This window comes from Homarus americanus, unplaced genomic scaffold (genome assembly GCF_018991925.1).
Source record: "Homarus americanus isolate GMGI-L3 unplaced genomic scaffold, GMGI_Hamer_2.0 scaffold50924, whole genome shotgun sequence".
Lineage (NCBI taxonomy): Eukaryota > Metazoa > Arthropoda > Malacostraca > Decapoda > Nephropidae > Homarus > Homarus americanus.
Window position 1 is genome coordinate 446,405 of NW_024718094.1, and position 27,718 is coordinate 474,122.

At 35.8% G+C, this 27,718-nt stretch overlaps 2 protein-coding genes across 12 annotated transcripts in view; one reads left to right on the top strand and one right to left on the bottom strand.

The window, feature by feature from the left end:
- Nucleotides 1–13,775, bottom strand: part of LOC121859094 (chromatin target of PRMT1 protein-like) — a 27,116-nt gene extending 13,341 nt beyond the window's left edge. The window contains exons 1-3 of one of the 3 annotated variants that reach the window (XM_042355767.1): nt 13,646–13,775; nt 7,863–7,918; nt 338–497 (exon numbers count right to left, since the gene is read on the bottom strand). In XM_042355767.1, the coding sequence (XP_042211701.1) occupies nt 338–497; nt 7,863–7,918 (216 nt within the window). In that variant the 5' untranslated portion in view covers nt 13,646–13,775. Of the gene's footprint in view, nt 1–337; nt 498–7,862; nt 7,919–13,382; nt 13,565–13,645 lie in introns of those variants that run through there. The other 2 variants (XM_042355765.1, XM_042355766.1) reach the window with 2 other exon arrangements.
- A 241-nt stretch (nt 13,776–14,016) lies between these two features.
- Nucleotides 14,017–27,718, top strand: part of LOC121859095 (protein broad-minded-like) — a 68,119-nt gene continuing 54,417 nt past the window's right edge. For 4 of the 9 annotated variants that reach the window (XM_042355775.1, XM_042355776.1, XM_042355774.1 and 1 more), the window contains exons 1-5: nt 14,038–14,164; nt 18,860–21,120; nt 21,371–21,538; nt 26,490–26,659; nt 27,000–27,173. In XM_042355775.1, the coding sequence (XP_042211709.1) occupies nt 18,993–21,120; nt 21,371–21,538; nt 26,490–26,659; nt 27,000–27,173 (2,640 nt within the window). In that variant the 5' untranslated portion in view covers nt 14,038–14,164; nt 18,860–18,992. The other 5 variants (XM_042355770.1, XM_042355768.1, XM_042355772.1 and 2 more) reach the window with 5 other exon arrangements.

Genomic DNA, 27,718 nt, shown 5'->3' on the forward strand with positions numbered 1-27,718 from the left:
GCTCATTAAATAATACTAAAAGAATGATTGAGCATCGGGTACAGTTAATTCCTGCATGATAGTTATGTGATCAACATGAAACTTAGGATACTCAATTGTCATTTATAAACTTAAATAGAAGGAAGATCATATAATTCTGTTTGCCACCCTGAGATGTACTGGTAACAAGTAAAGGTGCAACGATATCTAATGCTTTATCCTTTAGGATATGACATGATGGATTTTACTGTACTTCAAGGACTTCCAATTTCTCAAAATGTGTTAACCAAAGGTGAGGATATTTCTGAGATTATCATTACTGTGTATATGCTTATCTATATCACAAACGTATTCTTACCTTCTTTAGCTTTAAAGCAGCAACAACAGCAGGTCGACGTTCCATCTGTGCTGCCAACCGCTGATTACGTCGAGATGCTTGTGCCTGCTGGCGTCTCTCCTCTATTCCTGGGGCACCTTGACCCTGGCCCATTGGCTTCTCCTGTCGCAGCACCGTGAATCTGCAGTGGGACCAGTCTGGCGGTCATTCTCAAGTCAAGAGACCACCCACGGCTGAGCTTATCTTCTTCTGCCAGACTTGCTCTTGGGTTTTCTTCTGATCCCTTTTAGTATGGAACAGTGCCATCATCCCCCCAATATACACTGCTTGGGCCCACAGTGTCACTCCCTCTTGGGGAGCCCCCATACAACACAAACCCAGCCACAGGTGCCACATTATCAACAAGTAAACAACTAGTGTACAAAATAATACCCATAAAGCAACTTTTTTATCTTGTGCAGAAGTTACCAACAGGATGTGCATGTACTTTCTTGGTGACAGGAGAGAAATATTTTCAGGTAACCGAATCCTTTTTTTTTAATTGGTTGATATTGAAGCCCTTTCTTAGGTGTCCTGTTTCACCATGGCACTCTGCCAATTCCCATCCACCAGCCTCCTTGTATAGGCACTACAATTCTTCATTAACTTGGTAAGACAAGATGCCATATGTATCAGATGAGCTTGAAACTTGAATGGCTTTTCCTTCTGAAAAAGAATCTACCCCAGGCTATACAATTAAATTTTCTGACGAGAAATACTTCCAATGTTACAAAATCTGAATCTCCTTATAACTTTAATGTGGACCTAGCCTGTTTTGGTGTACATCACCAATATGAAAAACCTATGATGACTGATGAGCTACCACAATTACTATTATTTCCTAATAATATTCAGTAATTATACACAAGCATATCTTTCAGTACTATGAAGAGTAAACAAACTCAATTATCATAGTGAATACTACTGTACATAACTAATATGAAATGCCAAGAAAAATATTTCCAACTTTCAATTACATTCCAGTGTTATGTACTGTAAGCTGTCTCAAGAACCTGTAAAACATGTAAAAGACTCAGAAATCTATCAGCACTGAGGTTTAATTTATTCAAATATAAATTGGTAACATGCGGCCAAGAAAGATTCCCCCGCTCCTCTTCAACATTCTTCATGGCCTTCTGTGTGATACATGACCCACATGTTTTTTTTTATCTGGGGAGTATTATCATCTTAGTACAACACACCATATCATGTCAACCATATACTAGTATGGTACAGTATATATTTAATTTTTTTTAGCTATGCTGAATTTAAATTTATTTTTCATCCAGGTTGTTCCACTTATATCCAACACACTATTAGTGGCTATATTTCAACAAAATACTTGTACATTCAAATAATTATTTTCCGTCTTACTGGTGAAGCACTAAGGATCTGAACTATGAAACGTTATGATGTGCCAACACAGAATCCTGTTGAACTTTATATTAAATATGTCTGTTGTTAAAAGTCAAAGAACAGTTGCCCCCATGCTGTAACACAATTTTCTCCTCCATTAAAATATTTTATGAAGAAGGTAGTGTGTGTGTGTCCACCTAAATGTGACACATCGTACAATAAGAACACAAGTGACAATCACTGCCATAGCTGCAGCACTTGACCGAAGTCCATCTGTCGGCTTCAGCAGAAAATAGTGTTGGTCTTGGGCATATACAATACATACTGTAGTGTACTCCACAAAAATTGCTTCAAACATAGGTTGGATGCTCATATGAGCAATAGGGGTTGGGTGTAAACGGGACTGCCCAGTATGGGCCAATAGGCCCGCTGCAGTTTCCTCCATTCTTATGTTCTATGGCTACACAAAATCAGTGTTGGCACAGCGTAATGTTCTATGGTTCAAATCTTCAGGGTTTCACTTGGAACACGGAAAATAATTATTTAAATACTGTATACAGTACAAATATTTCTTAGAAATTTATACACTAAAAATGTGTCACATACAAATGGGACAGCCTGTATTATTACATGGCCAGAACTTACCACCCGCTACCATATTTATCACCAGTGTATATGGTAATGTACAGTATTTAAATACACAAAATATCATGTTTACCCCTTAAAAATAACTGTCAATACAAGCATAATGAAATGCATTTTACTTATTTTCCTTCTAAAGCGGGGTTGCATCTTTAACAGCAACGTGTCTAATATTCCACAAATTCATTCAATATTTACAACTTGTATTTTTACCTATTGGCAATCTGAAATGGATAGAACAAGCAATAATGACTGTAACAAAGGATGGAAATATAAACCAGAAAATGTTGAATGTCTGGAAAAAGCAGATGAACAAAAGACCAGAAAACTGCCCAAAATCACACAATGATTACAAAGTTCAGAGTTTTTATGCTTATGGAATCTCAATTGCATTCTGATCCTGTAGAGAAAAGCACCAGTTGTGACATGGATCAGCAGTACACTAACAATGGTCCACAATGAAGTTACCAAAGTTCAAGCTGAAGAATAACAAGTTGGATTACAGGAATTTGACAATGGTCTTGGTTTATGGCCCAATAAGTGAGGTGAAAATATGCATAGCTTCTGGATAGATAGGGGAGCTCAGAATGTTAATAGCTGAATTGAATCTTTCTTAAATATCGTGATATCCTCTGTATCTGTATCTCTGCATGCTTGTCACAAGCTGTACCGGAGAGCACTCCTTTTCAAATCAAAGCTACTGAAGAATTATCTTTGTAGTGTGATGGGACAGGACAGATTGTGCTCATAAACACTTCTCAAGTGCAGAACATGACAATTACTTTGGGTCTCGTTAAAGACTTAAAAAAAAATTGCAAATGCGAATTTTGTAATCTGTAATCCCAAATGTTTCTGTATTTTTTTAAAGATACAAATAGAGTAAGATTTTCATGAGTTAAAGTACTGTATGTGAAACATGTGACTTTTATTTAAAAAATTAAGAAAAGTACTTTTTGTTTTGAGTAAAAAAATTTATGCATTTCATAATTATTTTAGTTTTTGACTCCTGTGATGTGAAGAGTATTGCCAACTGCTAGTTGGAAGATGCAACCCCAAAAACCATACAACACAATACATTGTATATGGCCCCAAAATCCCATCCGACCCTGGCCTGCACACTCAAAATGCGCACCTGATTTCAGCCATAATTGTCCCCCAATGGATGTAAATATGCCTAGCATAGAAGTATAACTACTGTATGTATACAGTACTGTACTATTATTTTCCAATACACTGTGTAAAGAAATTGGCATAATGGGAACTCTTTTTTTTTCTTCAGAAAAATTAGCAAAACCTCAAGATCAACTTATAAAAGAGGGGTAGGGCCAGGTTAGCAAAATTGGGAGATAAATTGTTTCATTCCTAGACCCTATTCTCAAGTCAAAACTGTTAATTTCATAGGTTTGTGAAGTTAAAACACAACCCTGCCCATACAAAACAATACTGTACTATCCCATACATAACACATACTGTAAATACTGAAAATAAAGTGATGTCAAATAATACAGAAAATGTAAAAAAATAAATGAAATTTCAGTTACAGATTTCATGTGATGAATATACAGTAATCCCATGTTTTTCGCTTTCTTTGATCGCGGTTTTGACCATTTGCATTTTTTACTGAAAAATATATATATATATATATATATATATATATATATATATATATATATATATATATATATATATATATATATATATATATATATATATATATATATATATATATATATATATATATATATATACAGGATTACTGTATTGTGATCCTGTTTGTAAGTACAGGGTATGGGAATTCATAACTCGGCGACTGGCTGTAAAAACAACTTCTAATCATTGATGTACAGACATACCAATTGCAATGCAGTATCCCCATGACAGAGTTTAGGCTCTAGGGTAGTGCTCTACCCACAATAGTGTGGAAGAAGTTTTTGGGGTATGGCATTGAGACCAAGTAACACAAGGGTGACTATCTGGAGTGAGGATGGTTGGTGTGACATTGTTTACTGCAGCATTTATGCTTGACAGGAGTTATAAACACAAAATCAAACATCTGTGCCTAAACGTTATGGGCGGCCCCTCATATTAAATAGGACTGGAGTTGTATTACGCGTGGTAATGACTTAGTGCTCATAGCAGATTAGAGTAATGAAAAGACAGTGCCACAGTGGAGAAATTTAAGAAATGGAAGGATGGAATAGTCAAATGGCCTGTGAGTAAATGTGATGAAAACAAAAGTATTGATTAGTGGCGTGAGTGATACAGTATGCTCTCTTTTTAACGGAATACGAGATAAAGAACTTTCGATTTAGCCAAATGCATTTTTCCACTGTATTTCGTCAAATTTAGTGAACTAGTTCGATAAATCGAGATTAATTCCGTTAATACGCTCACACCTACGGAGACACCTCAGACACATGATACAGTAAAGCCTACTTCAGCCTACAGCAAATGTACCAAATGTATAAAAACGATAAATGATGTTATAAAAAACTGTTACCAGTTACATACGTACATACTTTTTACATTTACTCTTGAATTAAGCATTCATAAAACAAGCTATGAATATAATGTGTATGTGTGTGTGTGTGTGTGTAGATCCAATCTGGCCTAAGGTTAAAAATGATTTGAAAGCATTCGAGGTGGATGTAGTACAGTACTGATGATTAGTGGGTCTCATGTTTTTGACCAGACCTGACCTCTTGTTATGTCACCCATTTTTTATAAGCTCTTTCGTTTGCAGTGGATGTGGTGTGTGGATTAGTGGATCCCATGTTACTGACCTGACCTGATGTGTTATGTAAGGTCACCCATTGTATATAAGCCTCTCTCAGTCACTAAATTCAGTTGCCCCTGAAGATGTCTTGACTAAAGAAGAAAGCTAAGGTGCTCCAGTGTAGTTAGTTGACCAAGAGATAGCAGTGGACAACACACGCGGTGGTGGCAGGACACAGACTGAGTGGTTGTAAACAAACCTGACACGTCGCGCAGAATTTAACGGAATTACACTCGATTCAGCAGAAATTTTGATTTAATGAACAAGGGTGGCTCAAATTCGTTCGCAAAATCGAGAAAATACTGTACTCTCTTGTTCAGCTGAATATAACAATATCTAAAATAATTTGAATACACTGTATTAAAATGTTTTATTTTTACATTAACATTTCAGAACCCACAAAGAGCATTTAATGCATGGCAGATGATTCTTCCAGTTCAATCAATCTCTAACAATCATGAAAACTTTATATCTCTTAACAACACTAATCAGTACTAAAAAATTATTCCCCACTGTTTTGCAGTTATTCCCTATAGATTTCAGACTTATGATTTCAATTTTGAATTGGCAATACCCTTGACCGATTAACAAATCAGATTCTGGACAAGCACCTATTTTAAATAATGACATTTGTATTCCAACCAGGTACACCCTATTCCACTCAGGCATCCAATTTCACAGACATGCTTCCAAATACAGATTATTACCCCTTTGATATATATATATATATATATATATATATATATATATATATATATATATATATATATATATATATATATATATATATATATATATATATATATATATATATATATATATATATATATATATATATATATATATATATATATATATATATATATATATATATATATATATATATATATATATATATATATATATATATATATATATATATATATAGAAAAATAAATGGAATTACCTTAGCTTTCAATCTTATTCAGGAATCTTCCAGAGAAAAAGGCTGAAAAAATATATCATTTTCATTGGATTTACATGAAATATATATATATATATATATATATATATATATATATATATATATATATATATATATATATATATATATATATATATATATATATATATATATATTATATATATATAAGAAGCATCTCAATTTCAGACTACTGACTACTGTATTAACCCCTTATTCAGGTCAATATACAGTATAGTGGAGCCATCACTTCAGAATATCATCAACATGGTCATTTTCCTGGCATAAGGCTTACTTTTAAGATCTTCACTGCATCTGCAAAACAAACCAAGTTAACCCTTTGTAGGGCAGAGGCTTTAACCAGAATATTACTGTAGGGCATACTGAAGTGCACCGCTGCCCTACAAAGGGTTAAATTCAGGTTTAAAAAAACACACACACACACTTTTCTGGACATGTCATCCATAAAAAAAAACTTTTTGTAAATTCAAGATATGATAATTGACTACCAAATTTTTATAAACAATAAGAATGTGTTACTTAATAAATCTTGAATCATTCCTCTTGCCTTTGCCACTTGCTTCTGAAGAGAAGCCAATCTCCATCTATGTAGGTCCCGGTGGTTCTGGTATTTTGTAGCCATTATTCAAACCTTCAGTGTTAGGTCTGTTTCTTTATTGGTCAGATACAAATACCATTTAATTCGTGAAGCTCAATCAAAAGACTTTCAAATAGCTATCCATTGAGCTTGTATCAAATCTGGTAGTCTGTGATCCTTAAAGGGCTTCAATGTGTACACAACCATCAGGTACTGCATCTTTGATGGTACCTAGTTATTGTACCTAGCCAACCCAACACACAATAGTTCAATGGGTATCCAGCATGTCTGAATACACTCCACCAGCTCCCTGGCAGAGCTCTAATGGTGGACGGTGTTAACTCCCCTTCCTGGGTGTCTTGCGCCTCCACGCACACCCAGGAGAGCACGAGATAGTGAGTTCACTCTAACTCTTGAGAGTCCTGCACCAGTATCACTGCTTGTGTGTGTGTGTGTGTCTAGGGACTCATCCCACTTTGCAATTAAGTACTTTTTGGGTTCCTTAAAATTTCCATCATATAGCTTTCCCATTTGGTCCAAATCTAAATTTGAATTCAGTATGGGATACATCTGATGTGCACAACTTTTCAAATTTCATGGGCACTTCAAATTATGTAATGTCACCTGGTAACTTCTCTGACACCTCCATCTTGTGCAAATTATTAACATCAAAGCAATCTGTGCATTGTACATATATCAATCCTCTCCCCATTACTGTGGCTTTATGCACAATTTCAAAACTCAGGACTGTCAATATGAAAACACAATGCAAAGGGTCCTTCAGCTTTCTTTTATAAGCATGGCAAGGACCCATTGCACAAACTTTCTTACTTCCTTTTAGTAATTTGCCAGACCACACACTTTCTTTCATAAGTAGTGCAGCAAAGTTGGCCTATTAAACTACATAAAACTAAAAAAAGACAGGCCCTATAGGAAATAAAGTATGAGTAATTAGAAAGTGACTATAACAAAGCTATTTACTGGGCCATCTGCATGTTCATGAGAAACTCTCAGCCATTAGCTTTCTTTTATAAGCTGATGGACTTGCAAATTATGGGTTTGTGAGGGAAATTGGGGGAAATGGGATCCTGAAATTTACTCAAGTTGAATAGAACTGCCACTTGATTGAGGGGGGCCAACAACCAAATGCTTTAGCCACGACTCATTGCCTCACCGGTCGTTCAGGGACATCCGTGTTGTTGATTTTAGTATAATCTTGCCAACTGACATCTGTAAATACAGAAAGATTGTATTAATTAATAAGGCCTTCATTAAGTGGTCAAAGCACAGTCATGACATGAATAGATGGCTCATTCCAGGACATCAGACAACCTTAGAATTTTCTGAAACTTGGTGTGTTTCATTAATGACACCAAAAACACACAAGATCTCAAATTTTAGCTGAATCAGAATCATAGTTCAATACAGGGGGTCCCCGGGTTACGAACGGGTTCCGTTTCTGAGGCCTATAAGTCAGATTTGTACGTAAGTCGGAAAACATTCTATGTGCATACTGTACTTACAGAACAAAGTTTAAAATCCCACTGTATCATGGCCTAAGTCCTTATATACATTTTAAATCACTTAATTTAAGACAAAATAAGAAATAGAATGACAAAATACAGCAAATAAAAGTACAAAATAATACCAGGTAAATAAAATATTGTAATGTGCTGTAAATTTCAAGTTTAACCCCAATCGTATCAGCATGGCAATCGTAAGTCGGGGATCCCCCAGTTATGATCCCCTGATTTTGGGGGTGTTGCATACAGTATGTTATGCTAAATTTCAATGATTAATATCTATGTGCCTAACTGAGCTAGAAGAATAATTCTGTTACCACAAGCAGTAATGAGTAGGATGACCCATAAACAAATATTATGTTAGGCTGTAAGTCATGCCATGTTTATTGGGCGTGCCTGCCCGTATATACAGTATAGAGTAGTGAGTTGATGGAGAGACACGGAGGAGGTTGGTGCGTTGGGTGGTAGTAAGAGGGGCTTGTTTGTGTACAAACGCCTGATGCAGCAAAGTCGGCCAGCCAGGGCTGGGTATGTGAAGCCGGGCAGGGCACTGCCACTGTAGCTATCCCCATCAGAGTCAACACCTAAACTGTTTCTCTTGAGACTTTCAACACATAAGTTTAACCTGTACTTAAGTTTAAACAGGTAGACTGTGTCCATTGCATAGGTTATCATTGTAACAACATAGAAATATGGCAAATTAAGTTTGTCATTATAAGTGTTAAGATTAGACTAATAAAATAGCTATGATTGTTATGTGAATATATATACAGTATATATATATATACTGTGTGTGTATATATATATATATATATATATATATATATATATATATATATATATATATATATATATATATATATATATATATATATATATATATATATATATATATATATATATATATATATATATTGGATTAAACATTTATTTATGATTTATTTTGAAGAATAAGAATGAATTGTATTCAACAGGTTTGACCGAATTATAACGTTCGAGTTCAACGTGAAGTCTGATTAACCTTTAAACGCTCAGAAGGCGTTTACAAATTCAAAGTGAATCTTTAAGGTATTTTGACAGAATAAAAAAATGTATATCTATAAATATCACCTACAGTTAAAGGGCAAAAAGTTATGAAGATTTATAATTTGTAGGCATAATTCTACCAAACACAACTCCAGAATTAAAATTGTTATTGCTTACTTAAACATTTTTATTATAATTAATTAACAAATAAGCAGTATTGTAAATATAAAATGTCGATCTATAACTACTCTGTACAGTACACCTGGATAATTCGCGGAATTTTTTTTGCGGATGATACCCTGAATGTACCCAAGAATGTCTGCGGGTAGTTTTAAAGTTACCGGCATTTTCACGGCTGGGATAGGGAGCCATTCATTCTAGAGACAGTAATTTCCTTTACCTGTATTGTACAGTATATATATATATATATATATATATATATATATATATATATATATATATATATATATATATATATATATATATATATATATATATATATATATATATATATATATATATATATATATATATATATATATATATATATATATATATATATATATATATATATGTGTGTGTGTGTGTGTGTGTCTCGTCACATGCACATACTGTATATACAATACAGGAAAGCCTCCGATAACAACGGTTCAACTAACGACAATTCATATTTAAGACCCTGGATAATTTAGGACCCAATTCAATTTACACCATTATTTTCTTAGCATTTACGACAAAAATATAATCAAATTACAGTTCATATAAATAATAAGTAAATCGTGATATGTATTATATAAAAAAATATGCCTTGTGCATGGAGGCTGCCAGGCTTGTGAATGGTGACACCAGCATCACTAGTATAAACAGTTGCAGCTTGGCGGGCCTTTTGTTTTCACGCATGTGAACAGGAAACGGAGAAAAATATTCTCAAATTTCTTACGGCATTTTTGCATCCCTATTCAACATGAGCAAGACGGCAAGTGATAGTAGTGTTGGTTCAAAACCTAAGAGAAAGTGTATAAGCTTAGCCGAGCAACTAGATGGGTTAAAATGATATGAAAAGGGTGAGACGTCTCTGGATATTATATGGAGCAAGCAATGAACATATTTACCGAAGTGTATACATTAACAGAATGAAGCATTAAAATTATCAGGGACGTGAAAAATGCAAATGACCTCTACATAAAGATGTACAGTATAAAGAGAAAAGAAAGCAGCTGTGCAAGGTTCTATCGACAGATTTATTATTTGAAGGCCTAAACCATGAACTTCAGAGACATTATCAAATTCAGCATCATAAGCAGCTTTCTTAACAACTTCAAGTTCAGTAACAGTTTCAGCAACAGCTATGACATCTTTATGGAAAGCTACAGCTTCAGCCAGAGTTGAACCTGATTGACGAAATCTTCTGAGTAAAAACTTGCACAATATTCATTGGCTGTCCTTATATTTTAGACTTTACCACCATTTGTGAGGAGAATTTGTTATTTAAAACATATATGAACAGTAATAAGTGTTGCTTTCATGTGCTTATGTATAGAAATGACGATGTTTTCACACGATGGCGTTCCCAATCTATTTCGTTTTTCTTTTCCATTAATGTTTAGCTAATTCTATTGTTCCATTTATTAACATTAAATAACATTACTGAATACATGCATATTCATATTTTTACATTAATTTTACTACACAATCAACCAGGGTCTTATTTCTTCAGTTTCTTATGTAGAACCATCGTCATTCGTCACAGGTGTTGTAAACATGAACGAAAACAATGCCGTCTCCTCTCGTGTGTTTTAATATTCTACGTGTGATTATTGAATTGCATTGTTCATTTTGCATATGTAAATATTAATTCAATCAAATACATATTCAGTAATAAACAATAATGAATCTTTTGTACATATTCTAAATAAGATAAATGACGCAGTTTCCTCAAGGGCACACGTATACACACTGCTGTTCCACTATCACTCTTTTTATTTCTTTACCAACAGTGGTTACTTCTATTGTATATTAAACAACATTAATTTTAATCTACAAAATTTTTTACATTAATTTTACAAAAGCAACAACCAGGGTCTTAATTTCTTCAGTTTCAGATGGATAACTGACTTATGGGTGTAAACACTGACAACAACAATGGCGTCCCATCTCTTGTGTGATATTATTATTGATTTATATTGAATAAGGTGCATTCATAAACATTATTTAATGAATAAAGTTTGCATCTTTCATTAATTGTATTTTTTGGGGGGAAAAAGAGGGTAAAAAGCCACACAGACGATATGAAAAGGTCACACTAGGGAACGCTTCTCATTTGCTTTATTTTAATGGTAATTAATGATTCACGGTACGATGATTCACCTTTCACTGCAATTGTGGAGGACACATTACCGTCGTTATTCGAGGCTTTACTGTACAGTACAGGTAAAAGAAATAATTATCCTAAGGGTAAACACGTTTCTTTGCACACGAGTTAGCTAGCTCAGTGGGGCAGCGGGAGGACGGCTGGGCAGTTGGTGGTGAGGAAAGGGAATGTTGCTAGGGATTGGCGGAGGTAGCATCACTGTTGCTATGGTGAACAGCGAGTACAGATGTACAGTACAGCTCCTCCCCGACTTACGACCACCCGGACATATGACCGCCTCAGTTGTACCAAAATTTTGTCAAATTATGTATTTTCGAGTCCTGACGTCAGTGATTGCGCTGTGTACTGACAAAATTTTTGTTTGCATTTCACTTTAAAATGGCTGGCAAGCCTAAAAGTGAGAGTTTTGTGGTGCTGAGAAGAAAAAGAGACACCCATTTTAGATTTTCTATGTATTATTTAGGCATTTTCAACTTACGACCATTTCGACTGATGACCTGGATTTCGGTCCAACAAATTACCCAAAAGTATATTAAATCAGGGTAAAATCTTAACGAATATATGTTTTACATCAATAAAACCTGATTAATAATGCTTTCATTGAAATGTAGTCAAAATCATGAAATAATAAACAGCGAAAAACGCTAAATTCCAAAGAGTCACCTATCCAAAATGGAGATGTAATTACCGATGTTTCTGTTACTTTGGGGTATTTAACATAGCCGTAGGATTTACTTTTCGTTAGGTTAGGTTAGCGAAGTGCATCACGATGGATCTGAGTTATCTCCCTTGTCCACGAACTCTTTGGAATTTAGCGTTCGCCAATACTGAAAGTTTTTCGCTGTTTCTTATTTCATCTTACAAATTATTTTTACAAAATTACACTAAAAATATTATTAGACATGTTTTGTGTATGTATAACAGATATTCGTTAAGATTTTACTCTGATTTAATATACTTTTGGGTACAATTGAGTACCGTACTTTTGGGTAATTCGTTGGACCCCCTGGATTTGGGTCCCTAACCCCGTAGTAAGTCCGGGAGGAGCTGTATATGCAAATGGCAACTGTGTTAAAGTCTCATCTGGCTTTTATTTACTGGTTTGGTAATACAGCCGCCCCCCCCCCCCCAAGTGCTGAATTTTACCTCACTGTTCTCGGTTATTCGCGGATGAAACCTGGATGAACCCAAGAACGTTTGTGGGTAGTTTTAAAGTTGCAGGCACTTTCACGGCTGGGACAGGGAGCCATTCATTCTAGAGAAAGAAATTTCCTTTACCTGTATTGTAAATATGTGTGTAGACACACACAGACAAAACACATACCAATAAATAATAATTGGAAAATCCTCTCACAAATAATCAGAAACAAATTTATTAAAAATTCTCTCGTACAGTACTTTATTAATAGAGCACGGAATTGAGGGTACACTCACATTTTTTTATAAATTTGTTTCTGATTATTTGTGAGGAATTCCAATTATTATTTATTTGTAGTAATATCTCCGTTAGCCGGAACCCTTCAAACCCCCATTATTGTTGGGGGCAGGGCATTCAATTTCCGCCAAAATTGAAGGTCAGATTTGTTAAAAACACACCAAAATATACTGGAAAAACATATTGGTCAACCTCTCGGGACTCATATCCTAAAGCATAAATTTACCATTCTACCAATACTACGAATATGAACACTCGACTTGTACTTCCACGCTAACGAAGGCGTTAATGGTGATGGGTGTCACTACAAAGCATGAAATTAACTCTAAATACACTCACCCAAGCCGGAGTACCTCAACCGAAATACACTTCACATCAAGTTTCAAATGTATCTTATGATACGCAAATAATTCTCGGTAATACGAGAGCACCAAATGTATTCTGAAAATAACTGACCATCAATGGCGTCCACCCAGACCCACAGGAACGCCGACCGCCTCACACGCCCGTGTTGTCTTTTCCTTATATCAGTTATTTCTGACAATGATGTAGGATGTATATTGACAAAATATGAATCACAATTATATTTCTATAATATTTACCTTCTAATACTGAGAGAAGTGGGAGTACTAAACAAAACGAACAAGAACTTGATATACAGCACAGCGTTTTTGTAAGTTGCCAGACCACTGTTACCAACCTCACCTGGCAGCCACTGTTGCCACACACCTCCCTCCCCACTGCAGCCAACACAGTTTACATATATATATATATATATATATATATATATATATATATATATATATATATATATATATATATATATATATATATATATATATATATATATATATATATATATATATATACAAATATATATAATGTGAAAAATTGCGTCAAATCTATTTTTGTTAAATTTCAGTTTGTGATTAATTTTTTTAGCTAATCCTCAGCAAGTCAATTGTGCAAGAACTAAGAAAGCAACTTACAGAATTTACGATAAAAACATTTCACTATTATTGCGTAGACGTTATAACAAAAAAACTACTCTTTGAATATTAGAAACAACAAGTGTGTAGGTTCGTGGTGGGCAAGTTATGGGTGCAGTTTGTTTACAGTTTGTAAGTTACAAATAAAAAAGAAGGCTCCTACTTGTGTTGGTTAAGTAAATCACTATTTTTCATATGATTACGTCGTAGATTGAGGCAATTTCTCTAGAAACATAAGTAATGAATTGCGTGTTTGTACTCAACCGAAAATACGACGATGGTGGTGGAGAGGTAATGAGCATCACCTCTCACCACTTAATATTGTCATAGTTTCTCGGTAAATTATTCCATTCCAGTCCTTAAGTTCATAGTTCAGTAATAAAACAAAATACATATGTACTATTTTCTTACAGTGGGTTTATCAGCAATATGTTTAATTTACGGTAGTGACTGCACGGAACTACAGTATATTGATTATTATATACTCGGCCAGGGTAGGTAGGTTTTTAGGTCCTAGTAAATGTGACTTTTTTTTTTAATAATATAACTGATACGCAGTGGTTATTCTTACTATTTTAAAGATGACATTGGTTGATATATAAAACTAACCTGCAGACGAGTTATTTTTATTACTGTTTACTTTCTGACATTATTTTCATCAGTGAGTATTGATATGCTACTCATTTAGTGTGGACATTGTTCGTTTCATAGATAATTAGGCTCCTAGGCGCTCACTAATTTGTTTTGCGGGCGGTAATGAGGCTGCTCTCTGCTGAGGGGCTTTTCTCGCTCCCAGGGCAATTTGTTTGGTGAATTTATAGTCTTACACCGGTCTTTCTTTCGCTGTTATTAATATGTATTTTATAATGTTTAGACAATTCTAAGACATTTTTCTTCTATGATATTTCCGCCGGAAATTACGGATAACTGAGATATTAATTTTTCAATATTAATAGATTTGGTCAGTCACAAGTGTCGCCATTTGTTGTTTATGTCTTGCGGAGAAGATCTGACCCCCCCTCACGCAGTGCCAACATTGTGATAAAGATTATTTTACTTCAATTGCCGAGTTTCATCAGAAAACTAGTGAGGCAATTTCTTCTTTTTTTTTTTTGAAAAAAAAAACTGTATTTCTGAACACCATTCTTTGTCCAAGATGTGAACAGAGGGGGGTCCAAGGGGCGGAGCCCCCCTGGTTAGGTTAGGTTTTGTTGGTTGGTTGGTTGGTATTTTATTTGTGATTTACTCGGACAAACAATTTCCAACTTTTTCCGTTGATTGTTGGAGGGGGGTATCGAAAAAAACTCGTGATTTCCGGCATAAATGAGTACTGTATCAAATATGTTGGAAATCATAAAATACCATAGGAAAAACATATTTCTAATATTAAAAGAAAGACCGGTGCCAGATGTAAACAAATCATGGTGACATTTGTGACTGAGGAAATATAATAATACTGTATTGAAAACTTAATATCACGGTTATGCTTAATTTCTGGTGGAAATATCATAGAAGAAAAATGTCTTAGAATTGTCTAAATATTACAAAATACATATTAAAAACAGCGAGAGAAAGACTGGTGTAAGACTATAAATTGACCATTTGTTTTTCAGCATGTCGTGTGAAGGTTGTCGCCGATCTTTAATGGACGTAATTTGTGAATTTAGGGGTAAAGACAACAAGACCCTTCAATTGTTTAAAGATCACAGCATTGTTCCTTTACATAGAGACTGTTTATTTTCTTACATTATTTTGATCAGTGAGTTCTGATATGATAATCATTTATTGTGGAACCCGCCAACACAATAAATCACTCCGATGCCTGGGGTGTGTAATGCCAATGCGGCCGTTTCATTTCATGTCCAGAAAATGCCTCAAATTTCACCATATCATGATAAGTTCTTTCTGTTTAATATACCGGGGGGGGGGTCCGGGAGAAAGAGCCCCCCCGGTAAGGAAGTTAGGTAAGGTTAGGTAGGTTTGTTTATTTGGTTAAGTAACGTTTATTTTTTAATTATCCATTTTTTAACATATTTCCACAAACTACAACAGTGTCCACTATAATACAACAATGAAAATCATTTTTATAATTGTTTTCATTCAATTTTGCTCGCGGGTTAGTCCTATATAATTACCACGACATTTACTAGAATCTGAGCTAACCAACCAAAGAAGGTAATATCATTACAGTAAACAGCAACCACAGAATTCCAAAATTTCACTACGTACACTCAATCGATTTTTCTATGATCATTTTCTTATATATTATATTACATTGTTAAGATAGGTAACACATTGTTTTTATCAGATTCTTTGGTTGCTGTAATCTGCAATTTTACCCCAAAGAAAGTTACCTAACTTATTTACTAAAACCTGACCTAACCACCAAAGAAACCTCAACTTACCTAACTTCCTTATGCCCCCCCCCGACCCCTCACCATATTAAACAAAGTACTATACTTATTTAATATCTGATACTGATGAAAGTAACTTAGTTGAAGTGTCATGGTGTAATTTTATGTTTTTAAGGCCTGGCGTAAGAATAGCCACTGGTGTTTTCCTTATGGTTGGGGTAAGAATAGCCACTGCGAAATACTGTAGCATTTCCTTTGGAAATTTATATTGTTCGAGTTAATTTGACTGATTTCACTTCGGAAAGTACTTTACAAGTATGTGGGGATTTTCATTGTTTACAACTAGCTACAGGACGGTCGTGTATATAGCCACTTCCTTGCTTCTTACTCAGCCAATCAGCTGAAGTGTCAGTGTCAACTGATACTCATGTGCTTACTCACGTTTTCATTGGAAATTTATATTAAATTTTCTTTTTTTTTACTTTTCGATTTCAGGTAAGCTTCTTTAGGTTCCATTGTTTTTTCTTTTGTCTAGTTGGGTTACATTAGGTTTACACACTGAGTGTTCAGGAAGTTTGGTCAGGTCCATTTGGTTTCTCTGATTATGGTACTTTAGTTTAGACTTGTACTACAGTAAAAATACTGATATTTTAGAGTCATTAGGTTAAGTTCTTGATGATTTCTTTGTTTGGTGTGTTTTACTTCACAATTTACCTCTACTGCAAAGACATGCCCACTTTATATGATCAAATTGCATGTTTTTAAGTGAGATCAAAAAGAAAAAAATGAAAAATATAATTTCTGACAAAAATGATATCGAGCAGGCATAGGCTACATTATGATTTAGGCATTTTTCTGCGGGCCAACCCATCGAAATTTATATCCAACCTAACCCAAAACAGGGGCAGATCCAGGAATCTCAAAGGGGGGGTCCAAAAAGTTGTGGGTGGGGGAACATGACGAGCACAGTGAGTCCATCCAGCTGGGGGACACTGTAAGCCCCCTCAGAAAATATTTTAAATCTGACCAATATCATGGGCATTTTGAGGCCATTTTGAAACCCTGTGCACTTGATATTAAGAGATATATTCTGAGGTCACTAGTACTGGTAATTACTTTTTACTATACTGTACAAAAATGCCAGAGTACAAGACTGCATTAAAGAAAAAGTATTGGAATTTTCTGATGAAAAGGGGAAGTCCAGACCCCCCTGGAGCCACCCCTGCAAAAGTATTGTTAATATTGTATTAGCACGGAGAGTGAAACAGTTTATCGTCATGTTCTCTTTACGATATTATCAGTTTACAATCAGTCTTTTTCCCATTTATGAAGCAAATCCGTCATAATTTTTTAAGTAAAATTTTAATGTAGTATCCCCGTTAGCTGGAACAATTGGTGCAGAGCACTCCCGGGAGTGAGAGATTTCCGGGTAACAAGACGACTCTCTCAAAGCCGGAAAAAATCCCTCATCCCTGTAATTTTCCGGAAATGTGCCCCTCAGAAAATTTTTCCCAGAAAATTACATCTTTGGGAACGATTTTCCGAGAAAATTTCAATTACAGCTATCAGAGAGTCCGGGTTTGAGGGATTCCGGCTAACGGAGATATTAATGTAGTACCGGGGTATGTTGATTTTTCCTACAGTTAAAGCATTTTTCTTACTTATCAGACACAGAATAATGTCAATGTTAGTCTTGGTGCATGAGGAACTACTGTACTATGAAAGAACCTACAGGTGCATCTATTTATTTTACAGTACAGTACAACCTTAGTTAATTCCCAAGTGACCCACTACCACATAGCAGCTAATCCATCAAACAGACTGCGCCGAACTTGGCCCATAAACTCACACAAGTTAAAAAATTTATATTGTTGACTATTTATACTTATTTCACTGTTACATTCTCGTAGTTACTTACTCTTTGGTGATGAAACAGTAACGAATTGTGTGTGAAGATTATTCTTTTAATAAATATTGCTTTACTCACCACAAACTGGCTGCATCTACCCAAACCGAGGGCCACATCAAATATAATTTATCAATCACTCTGAAAGCCGCACAAAGACATGGCTCGGGATGCAGGTTGCCCATGCCTGCTAAAGAGTAAATTATGTTTTTTCTCCATCTCCTTATATAAATATCAAAATCGAGTTCCATGCATGGTCATCACTGAATAATTAACTTTAATTCTGATTGTAAATTGTTCAGTGCTATAATGACTTACTATGGTAAATTATTGCTGTAAAGGAGAAAGTGTATTTTGCTTGACCAGGTACCACAATACAGTAGTATGTCCACTACTCCTAGTACAGTACTGTACCTTATTGGTGTAGCTAATTACAGTAATCCTTACAAAGATGTTGATAGTTTTAAAAATATACTTCAATCTGTTAAATGTCTGCCACGTTTAACATATCTAATGATTGAAGGAGTTGGTGGTCCATATTATCTCATGCATCCTTACTTGTTGCAGGTTGACAATGGGATGAATAACACCTTTGCAATGATCAGAATCTCAGATATTGACCGGTTGGTGCCAATACAGTATTTTAATCATCTACAGTACAAGCATAATCAGGACACTTAGGAAGACAAAAAACTTCAACATGGAAAAGAAAATCAAAATTGATGATGCAACTATGGGTTCTAAACCTCAAGTGAAGGATCTCTTGACTCACATGGACCCAATGATATACCTGGCAGGAACTGCTGACAATACCTCAGAAATGTTATCATACCTTGCTGATATGGATCCTGCATTTCACAAATTGCAGTTGGTCAGAAGTCTGAGGAAGGGGATGCGAGAAGACCTTAGTAAGGCAATAGAGGGGCATGTTGAGGCATACCTGAAAGAGCAGAAGGGCAAGATGAGATCTGAGAATCCTGTTGATACTTTGGTGGAGAAGGTTGTATCTGAAGACAAATTCACTGATTTTGTAGATGATACAAGAAAAAGTATAGAGATGTCAGTGCAAGACATTACAAATCATTTTGATGATGAAATAGTAACAGGAATGTTTGCCAATGATGAAGATGAGCTTACTTTTAGTGTGAGCCCAAATGACTCAAATGAGTCATCCCTAAACTCTTCGTTGAATCAATCAGGGCTGTTGTTCTTACACCCAGCACAGTATTATAACATAGCAAAAAGTCTCCAGAGTAGGAAAGAAATGGAAACTTGGAATGATTCTCTAAATATTTTGCTAGCAGTAACACCTGGAGAGCCAGTGATGCAGGAATGTTGGCCTGATGTGAAGAAAGGGTTGAGGGAATGTTTATTTGAAGACTCACCAGAAATATTTGATAAATCCTTAAAGGTACACTGTAAGCTTCTTACATCTCAAGTACATAATGCAGTAAAGGAGGCATATATAAATCTTCTAGATGCATTAGCAGGCTTTTATATGTCTAAAAGGTTTCTTACTAAAATTCCATTGAGGGGAGAAAATATAAACTTGAGGTCTTGTGAGAATATCATTAGAATCATAAAGGTATTAACAGATTTCCAAAAAGAATTTCCTCTCTTGTGGATTAGGTATCCAGAAAGATTTGTTGATGATATGGTAGAAGCAACTTTTACAATTCTAGGTTTAAATCTCTCAACCAAGGATAGTAGACAAATGACAATTCTGGATATGTATGCTGTTGTTGACCCCCAAGCTTCATGGATCAGGAGGTGGGTGCATGGACAGTGGGGAAGAAGCAAGACTTTTTCTGCCATGAGAAGTAACTCAATGGTCCTCCTTCACTCTGTATCATTTTGTATCAAACACTTGGAAAGTTTGACTGAAATCTCGCATGCAGACATTGGCGATGTAATGCTTAGTTCGAGCCTTGTAGCCCATCTGAGATTCAGTCATGCCATTAACCTCATTATGGCTGTTCTGGAGTTTTCAGATGGAAGAAAACTGTTCCCAGTGAATGTTCCATCAAAAGAAGAACTGGTGACCATGCAAAGTATAATTCAAATATTCATCAGAGCAGTTAACAGTAATGTTTCTGATATAATCAACATTGAAATCAGTAGTCTATTACAAAAGTTTTGTTCAAAAGATGAAATGAAGTCGTGGATCTTATGTGATGCTGGAGTGGTGGAGTTACTCCTTCAAGAAGTGAGCAGTATCGGAAAACTGCAGGAAAAGACAAAAGAATTAAAAGGAGAGCTAGAATTAAAGATCCCATCTAGCTATATCCAGGCTGTTCTTGTTATACTAGACACCATTTTGTCAACCAACATTGGCCAGAAGTATATATTATTAGGAAGAAAGAGGAAATCCAGCTCCAGATCTGGCTTATCTGCAGTTACTAGTAGTCCAGCATATGAAGTAATGAACATAGTCTACCTGCTCTTGAGGAGCAAGCAGGCAAGTTCAGATTTAAAAAGACTCACCATTAGTGTTTGCTGCAGCTTGCTTGCCTCACCAATAGGTATACATATGTGTGTTGAACATCCTCTTATAGAGAGTGTAATTGAACATCTAAAGGACAAAAACAAATCGGTTACAATGCAAAAAATTCCACAAGGAGATGCTCCACGAACAAGTGAACCACTACATCTGAGTGTTCCTCAGTCACTCCCTCTCTTGGCAACACTACTACTCTCATATAAGGGAGTCTTTCTGCTGGAGAGTGAAGGAGTCTTACCTCTGGCAATCATGCAGGTTCTGCCAGAAATGGCCAGGAAGGGTGACCTGAATGCAAGAATTCTTGCAAGTATTTGCAGCTCACCTCAAGGTATATAAAGAATATGCTATTGAAGTTTTGTGTGTAAACAGTTGTAATTTTGTTTTTATATACCTCAGCTTGTCTCCTGTCCCTGGTGGTAGATGTCATACTCAAACACTGTACTGTATCTATTATGCACAGTAAAATTTCTTTATTATTTTATTTTAAGCTTAATATGAATGGATACGTTATTGTGTACTTTTGTATAGAGTTTAGTATTGAAAATTGATTGATTAAAAATGAACATTCAACTCTACAGGTTGTTTAGTTGTGGGCAGTTTAAAGGTTATTCAGCCATTCTGGGATATTCTTTGCCATGTGGTGAATGGAGAGGACCTGGTGCAACAACCTCTTTCAGAAGAAGAGAGAGAAGAGGCTATAGAGGCTGCACTGGCACCACTCATGTCATTAACAGCAACATATCAAGGTAATGGACAGGCAATATTCTGACACAGGACTTCTGTTCAGTTTCCATATTTATTAATTCAACTCTATATTTTTCGTGTTTTCTATTGGTGATCAAATATTTATTGTCGAGATTTGGAAGCAATTAGAGTTGATTATATAAAGATAGATAATTTGTTTTTACTTTTATGTGTTCAGCGAGGGGATGAATCATAAGAACTATTGAGTGTTGTCTTATAATCCCATATACAGTGGTCCCTCGGTTAACGAACGGTTTGATTAACGAAATTTCGGTCAACGAATTAGCTCCCATAAGGATCTTCAATTCGGTTAACGAACAAAACTTTGATTAACAAAATCCTTACGACAAACACGTTTTGTTGTGAGCATCAGCTGATCGGCCACTCCGCTAATACAGTAATTGGTTCTATGTTTACATTCGTTTCCAGTGGAGTAAATATCAGGAAAGTTGTGCTCTTGAATATTTCTGCATTTTTTATATTAAAATTATTGGTCATTCTGAAATTTAGTTAACATATTGATAATATATACAGTACTGGGAGCAGTTTTTGTGTGCCAATCAGCTGATTGAATCACCCAACAACGCTTCTCAGTTTAACTTCGTTTACAGTGTAGTGAACGTCAAGTTTGTTGGTCTCTTGAATATTTTTGCATTTTTACATTAAAATTATTGGTCATTCTGAAATTTAGTTAACATATTGATATTATACAGTGCAGAAATTATTATGAAACACGAAGGCATTAGAACCAATGCACTCTTTAAAGAATATGGCATGTCATCATCGGCTGCCTCTACAATCAGCTGTTTGATATGTAAACAAAGCTGCCGGGAATACGACATACACACCTCAAAGTAAGTTAAAATACAGTATTCTATTGTTTTTTATTTATTATTGTACAGTACAGTACTGTACAGTACAGTACTGTAGATAGTTTATATTTAATGTTTTGTTAATTCTGTTACCGGTATACAGTACAGTACTTTGTATGTACCTTTTCTGTGAGTTGGAACCAATTACTCAATATCCCATTGAAATAATAGATTCGGTTAACGAACAACTCTGTGAAACCAATTGTGTTCGTTAATTGAGGGACCACTGTACTGAAAATATAATCACGATACAGGGGGCTTCCCAAGTTTGCGGATTTTTTCTTCGCTGTTCTCGGTTATTTGCGGATTTACCCAATAATGTCTGTGGGTAGTTTTAAAGATGCCGGCATTTTCGCGGCTGGGACTGGGATCCATTCGTTCTAGCAACAGTAATTTCCTTTACTTGTACTATTGTAAATATATGTGTGTGTGTGCTACACACACACACATACACACAAAATGCATACAAATAAATGATGATGGGAAAATACTCTCACAAATAATCAGAAACAAAATTATTAAAAATGTGACAGTTTGCCCTCAAGTCCGTGCTCTATTATAGTACAGTACTTTATTAATAGAGCACGGACCTGAGGGTAAACTGTCACTTTTTTAATAAATTTGTTTCTGATTATTTGTGAGAGTATTTTCCAATTATTATTTATTTGTACAGTCAACCCTCGCTTTACGCGGTCCCACTTTACGCGTTTCCACGTTTACGCGGTACCCTGCCAAAACCGGAATGCTCACTTTCCGCAGTGTGTGTACCCTTTTACGCGGAGAGCGGCGCGAGCAGGGTGCGCACAAGGTCGCCCAGTCATCAAAACATTACCGAGTTCTTCACCCGCCACCCACCACAGCCGGCCCAAGTCAGTGATAGTGATAATGATAGTGAGGATATGGACTTATATGGACTTTGAGGGGTTTGACAAAGAGGCCCTGCAAGCCTCTGTGGTGGATAGTGATACAATTGATACAAGTGATACAGGTGAGGGCCAATAATCTGCCCTCTGCCTCGGAACCAACCCCCCATCCCCGTGTGCCCAGCCATCTTTTCTACTAACATAAGTGTTAAAAAACCTAATATTATTGATATTTCTCTTAATTATTAATTGTGTGTGCATACCATCATAAAATTAAGAAGTTATTTTTACTACAATGTAGGTATTGTGTCTGAAAAAGTGGAGTTTGGGGGTCGGCCTGGTCTCTATTTCAATTAATCCCATATGTTATGTTGTTCACTTTACGCGTTCCTCACTTTACGCGGGCCGCCGTGGGTTGAATTAACCGCGTAAAGTGAGGGTTCACCGTATGTGTTTTGTGTGTGTGTGTGTGTGTAGCACACACACACACACACATATACAATGATACAGGTAAAATAAATAACTGTCCTAAGGGCAAACATATAAAGGGAATATACATTTAATGTACATAAGTAAAAATGTAACCCCCCGTCCCCAAATGTTATTCGCTGAATTGGCGATTTGCGGCCATTATGAGAACCTAACCCCCGCGAATTTGGGGGGCCTCCTATACTGGAATACAGTTATATCTCCAATAGCCATAACAATTGGTGCAGAGCACTTCTGGGAATGAGAGATTTCTGAGTAACGAGACGACTCTGTCAAAGCCAGAAAAAAATCCCACATCCACGAATTTTCTGGAAAACGGGAACATTTTCTCAGAAATTTCGGAAATTGCATATTACATCAGCTCTCAAACCCGGAAAGAAATCCCCCCATCCTCAGAATTTTCTCTGAATTTACCAGAATGATGAATTATTTCATCTTTCAACGCTGGAAAAAAATATCCCGGAATTTTCTGGGTACCGGAAAAATTTTCTCTGAATTTCTGGAAATTGTCCCTGACTTTCATCTCTCAAACCTGGAATAAAAATTCCCATCCCCAGAATTTTCCGGGTACTGGGAAATTTTTCTTAGAATTTTCCAGAAAATGTGCCCCTCGGAAAAGTGTTCCCAAAGCCGTAATTCTCTGGAAAATTACGGCTTTGGAATTGATTTTCCGAGAAAATTTCAGTTCCAGCTATCGGAGAATTCTGTTGAAGAGGGATTCCAGCTAACTGAGATATATATTACCCCCTACTGTTAGATAGGGTGGAATGAAAGGCATTTCGTCTTATTCACTCTCTCTTTTACAGGTACTTTAACGGGTAATGTTCGGTGGATTTGGCATCCTGTGTACCGTCGATAAGGCCGTGGGCTCTTAACACACGTCTTGCCCGCGGTGCCCACCATTTCTCTGTGGATGTCGGTCACACTAGAATAACCCGTTATAGTACCTCCTTCTTTCCTCACACAGCCAAACTGTGGAATGCTCTGCCTTCTTCTGTGTTTCCATACTCATACAATCTGTCTCACATTAAAAAGCTGGTTTTCCGGATCTTCGTGGTGTAGATTAACACAGTATAAAACTTTTTCTTCTCTATTTTCAATTTCTTTCCGTTCTTATTTTTTCGCCCCCCGGGCCCCATTGTGGGTCATTTGGCCTGTGCCCGAGTGGGCTAATTCCCATAAAAAAAAAAATAAATAAATAACACGAGATATGTTCCAAGAGAGGTCGCTTTAAACTGAATTTGCACTAAATTGAAGTGTCGTTTCAATGGAATAATTTAGTTTGGTACTTGAGAGAAACACAAAATACTAAAAAGACTGAGAGTCTACCCAGATGTACCTCGGCCCATCTCCTAGAATAAACAAAACATTGTTTTTTGTAGTATTATGTTAAAACAAACACTCATAAATCAACACAGCTAAAATTAAGGGACGTGAAATGGTTTGTTTACTCGCGATCAGCTGATGGGAAGATGGGGGGGGAGAGGTGAAGTAATATGTTTGACAGTTGATGCCAAGGCCTAGTGCTTATTTATTTATCTGTCCTTAAGAGTGACTAAGTTTTTCACTTATAAAATGTCACTGAACTGACAAGTTCTAATTAATTTTATTACAAAGGGCGAAAAAATTTATCTCTTGTGCAAAATATATGACGTTTATATTCAAATTATTCGCTGTCTTGCAAGGATTCTTGCAATGCAAATGATATTCTCCTAACTTTAGTCTGGTATTATATAAGATATAAACTTAAAGCCTAAAACCACCAAACCCTGGCTGGGAAGATGGGGGAGAGGGAGGGAGGGAGGAAGGGGAGGTGACATGTTTGACAGTTGTGCCGAAGGTCTAGTGAAGTATTTATTTGTTTATTTATGTCCTTTAGATTGAGGTTTTGTTTTTTGTTTATAAAATGTCACAGAAGTGACCAAGGAGAATATACAGCTGCTCCTCGACTTAACGACGTGGTTAGGGACCCAAATCCAGGTCGTAAGTAGAAAATCTGAAGATAATACTGTACATAGAAAATCTAAAATGGGTGTCTCTTTTTCTTCTCAGCACCACAAAACTCTCACATTTAAGCATGCCAGCCATTTTAAAGGGAATTACAAGCAAAAAATGTTTCAGTACAGTACACAGCGCAATCACTAACGTCGGGACTCGAAAATACGTAATTTGGAAAAATTTTGGTACGACTGGGGCGGTTGTATGTCCGGGTGGTCGTAAGTCGAGTAGACCGTAAGTCGAGGAGTAGCTGTAATTTACATTGCTGGAATTCTTATAAGATAGTGATTAATTTGAATATAATCATGCTATAGTTTGCACTAGACAAAATTTTAGTACCCGTAATCATTTCATACATTATTTTGAGTACTTGTACAGCACAGCTTTGCCCTTAGGACAGTGTAGTGTGCCCAGAGAAACATTAGGTGCCAATTTTAAAATATGATGCACCAGATTGACTCACTCAAAATAGGAAAGATTCCCTTTAAATTAAAACATTGTCCTTAATTGTGGGTGTCGCTTTAAATCAATAATCTTAATTTGAATCACTTTAAATCGACGTTCTACTGTTTTATCTTCAGTGTAGCCCTTCTTTAAAACAACACCATCATCTGTAATCTTTTGTTCCATCCATGTCCAAACTGGTCAACTTTATAGTATCATCTTTCATTTTATCAAGCAATAGATTTACTGTTATGACCATAAAATTTAGTTCATGCCTCTGTACACAGGCACACAACTTGTCTTCAGTGAACAGGGTTTGCTGAAACCTATATCTGAGCCACTCTACTGTACCAGTGAACTGATGACAGAGATGCACACCACGGCTCTAAGACTTCTTGGGTCTGCTACATCTGTCCTTGATTCAGTGGCTTTTCTCCAAGCCTCCTTTGGGTACCAGGTGATGTCTTATAATTTCTAAAACAATTGTTCCTATTTAAAAAAAATTATCATTTATTAACTCTCAAACTTGTGCTTGTTAGTGAAATATATTGTTACTCTTAAAGTGTTCCACATAATTGTGCCTGAAGAACCCTTTTTAAAATAATAAGTTTATTAATTCTCTCCATACGTATACAGTATACTGCACTGTATTTCTAAAATCTAAAAGCAGTGGACAAATTATAATTTGTAGAAAAGTCTCAGCATATTTACTTGTAACAATGCAATGAAAAAGAAAGTTGGATATGATACCCTTTACTGTATTGATGAAATATTGTGTACTTTATGTAATATTTTAGGAGCAACTACTTACTCAACAACACCACATGAGGTTCGGGGAAGGAGACTCAGTCATTGTGGATGAAAACTCAATTCTTCGCAATCACATATTGGTGAAGTCATACTTGGTGGGAGGCAATGGTGAGAGATGGCTCCCTCCTCTTGTTGTTGAAGATGTTTCTGCATCAATTATGGTAAGTTTTTCTTGTAACCTTGTACAGTACTTGCTTGGACAGTTCATACATGCAGTAAAGGGTGAAAGTTGTATTACCTGTAGAGTATTGTGTATTAGCCTATAATTCCTGGCATTATTCATAGTCTTTATTGGTTCATCAGAGCGTGTGAAAATTTTAATTTCAGAAAATGGAAATTGAAGTTTTACTGCATTTAGTTACTCTACTGATTACACATACTGTAGATTCTTTGAATGATGGTATACTATACAGCAGTAGACCCCAACCTTTTGTAGGCTCTGGGCCACATTTGTCATTGTAAATACATATAGTGGAGGGCTCCAGAACTTTGGATCTTAATTCAAGAAAAAAATCATATACAGTACAGTACAGTTATTAGCAGTTTTACACAAGTCTAACTGTTACCGGTTACATACTACCTGTATTGCATTTTATCTTGGATCATGGGTTTTTAAAATGATATATACGGCAGCTCTCTCTCTCTCTCTCTCTCTCTCTAAATATAAAGTCATATCAAGTTATAGATTTTCATTATTTTCACTGAC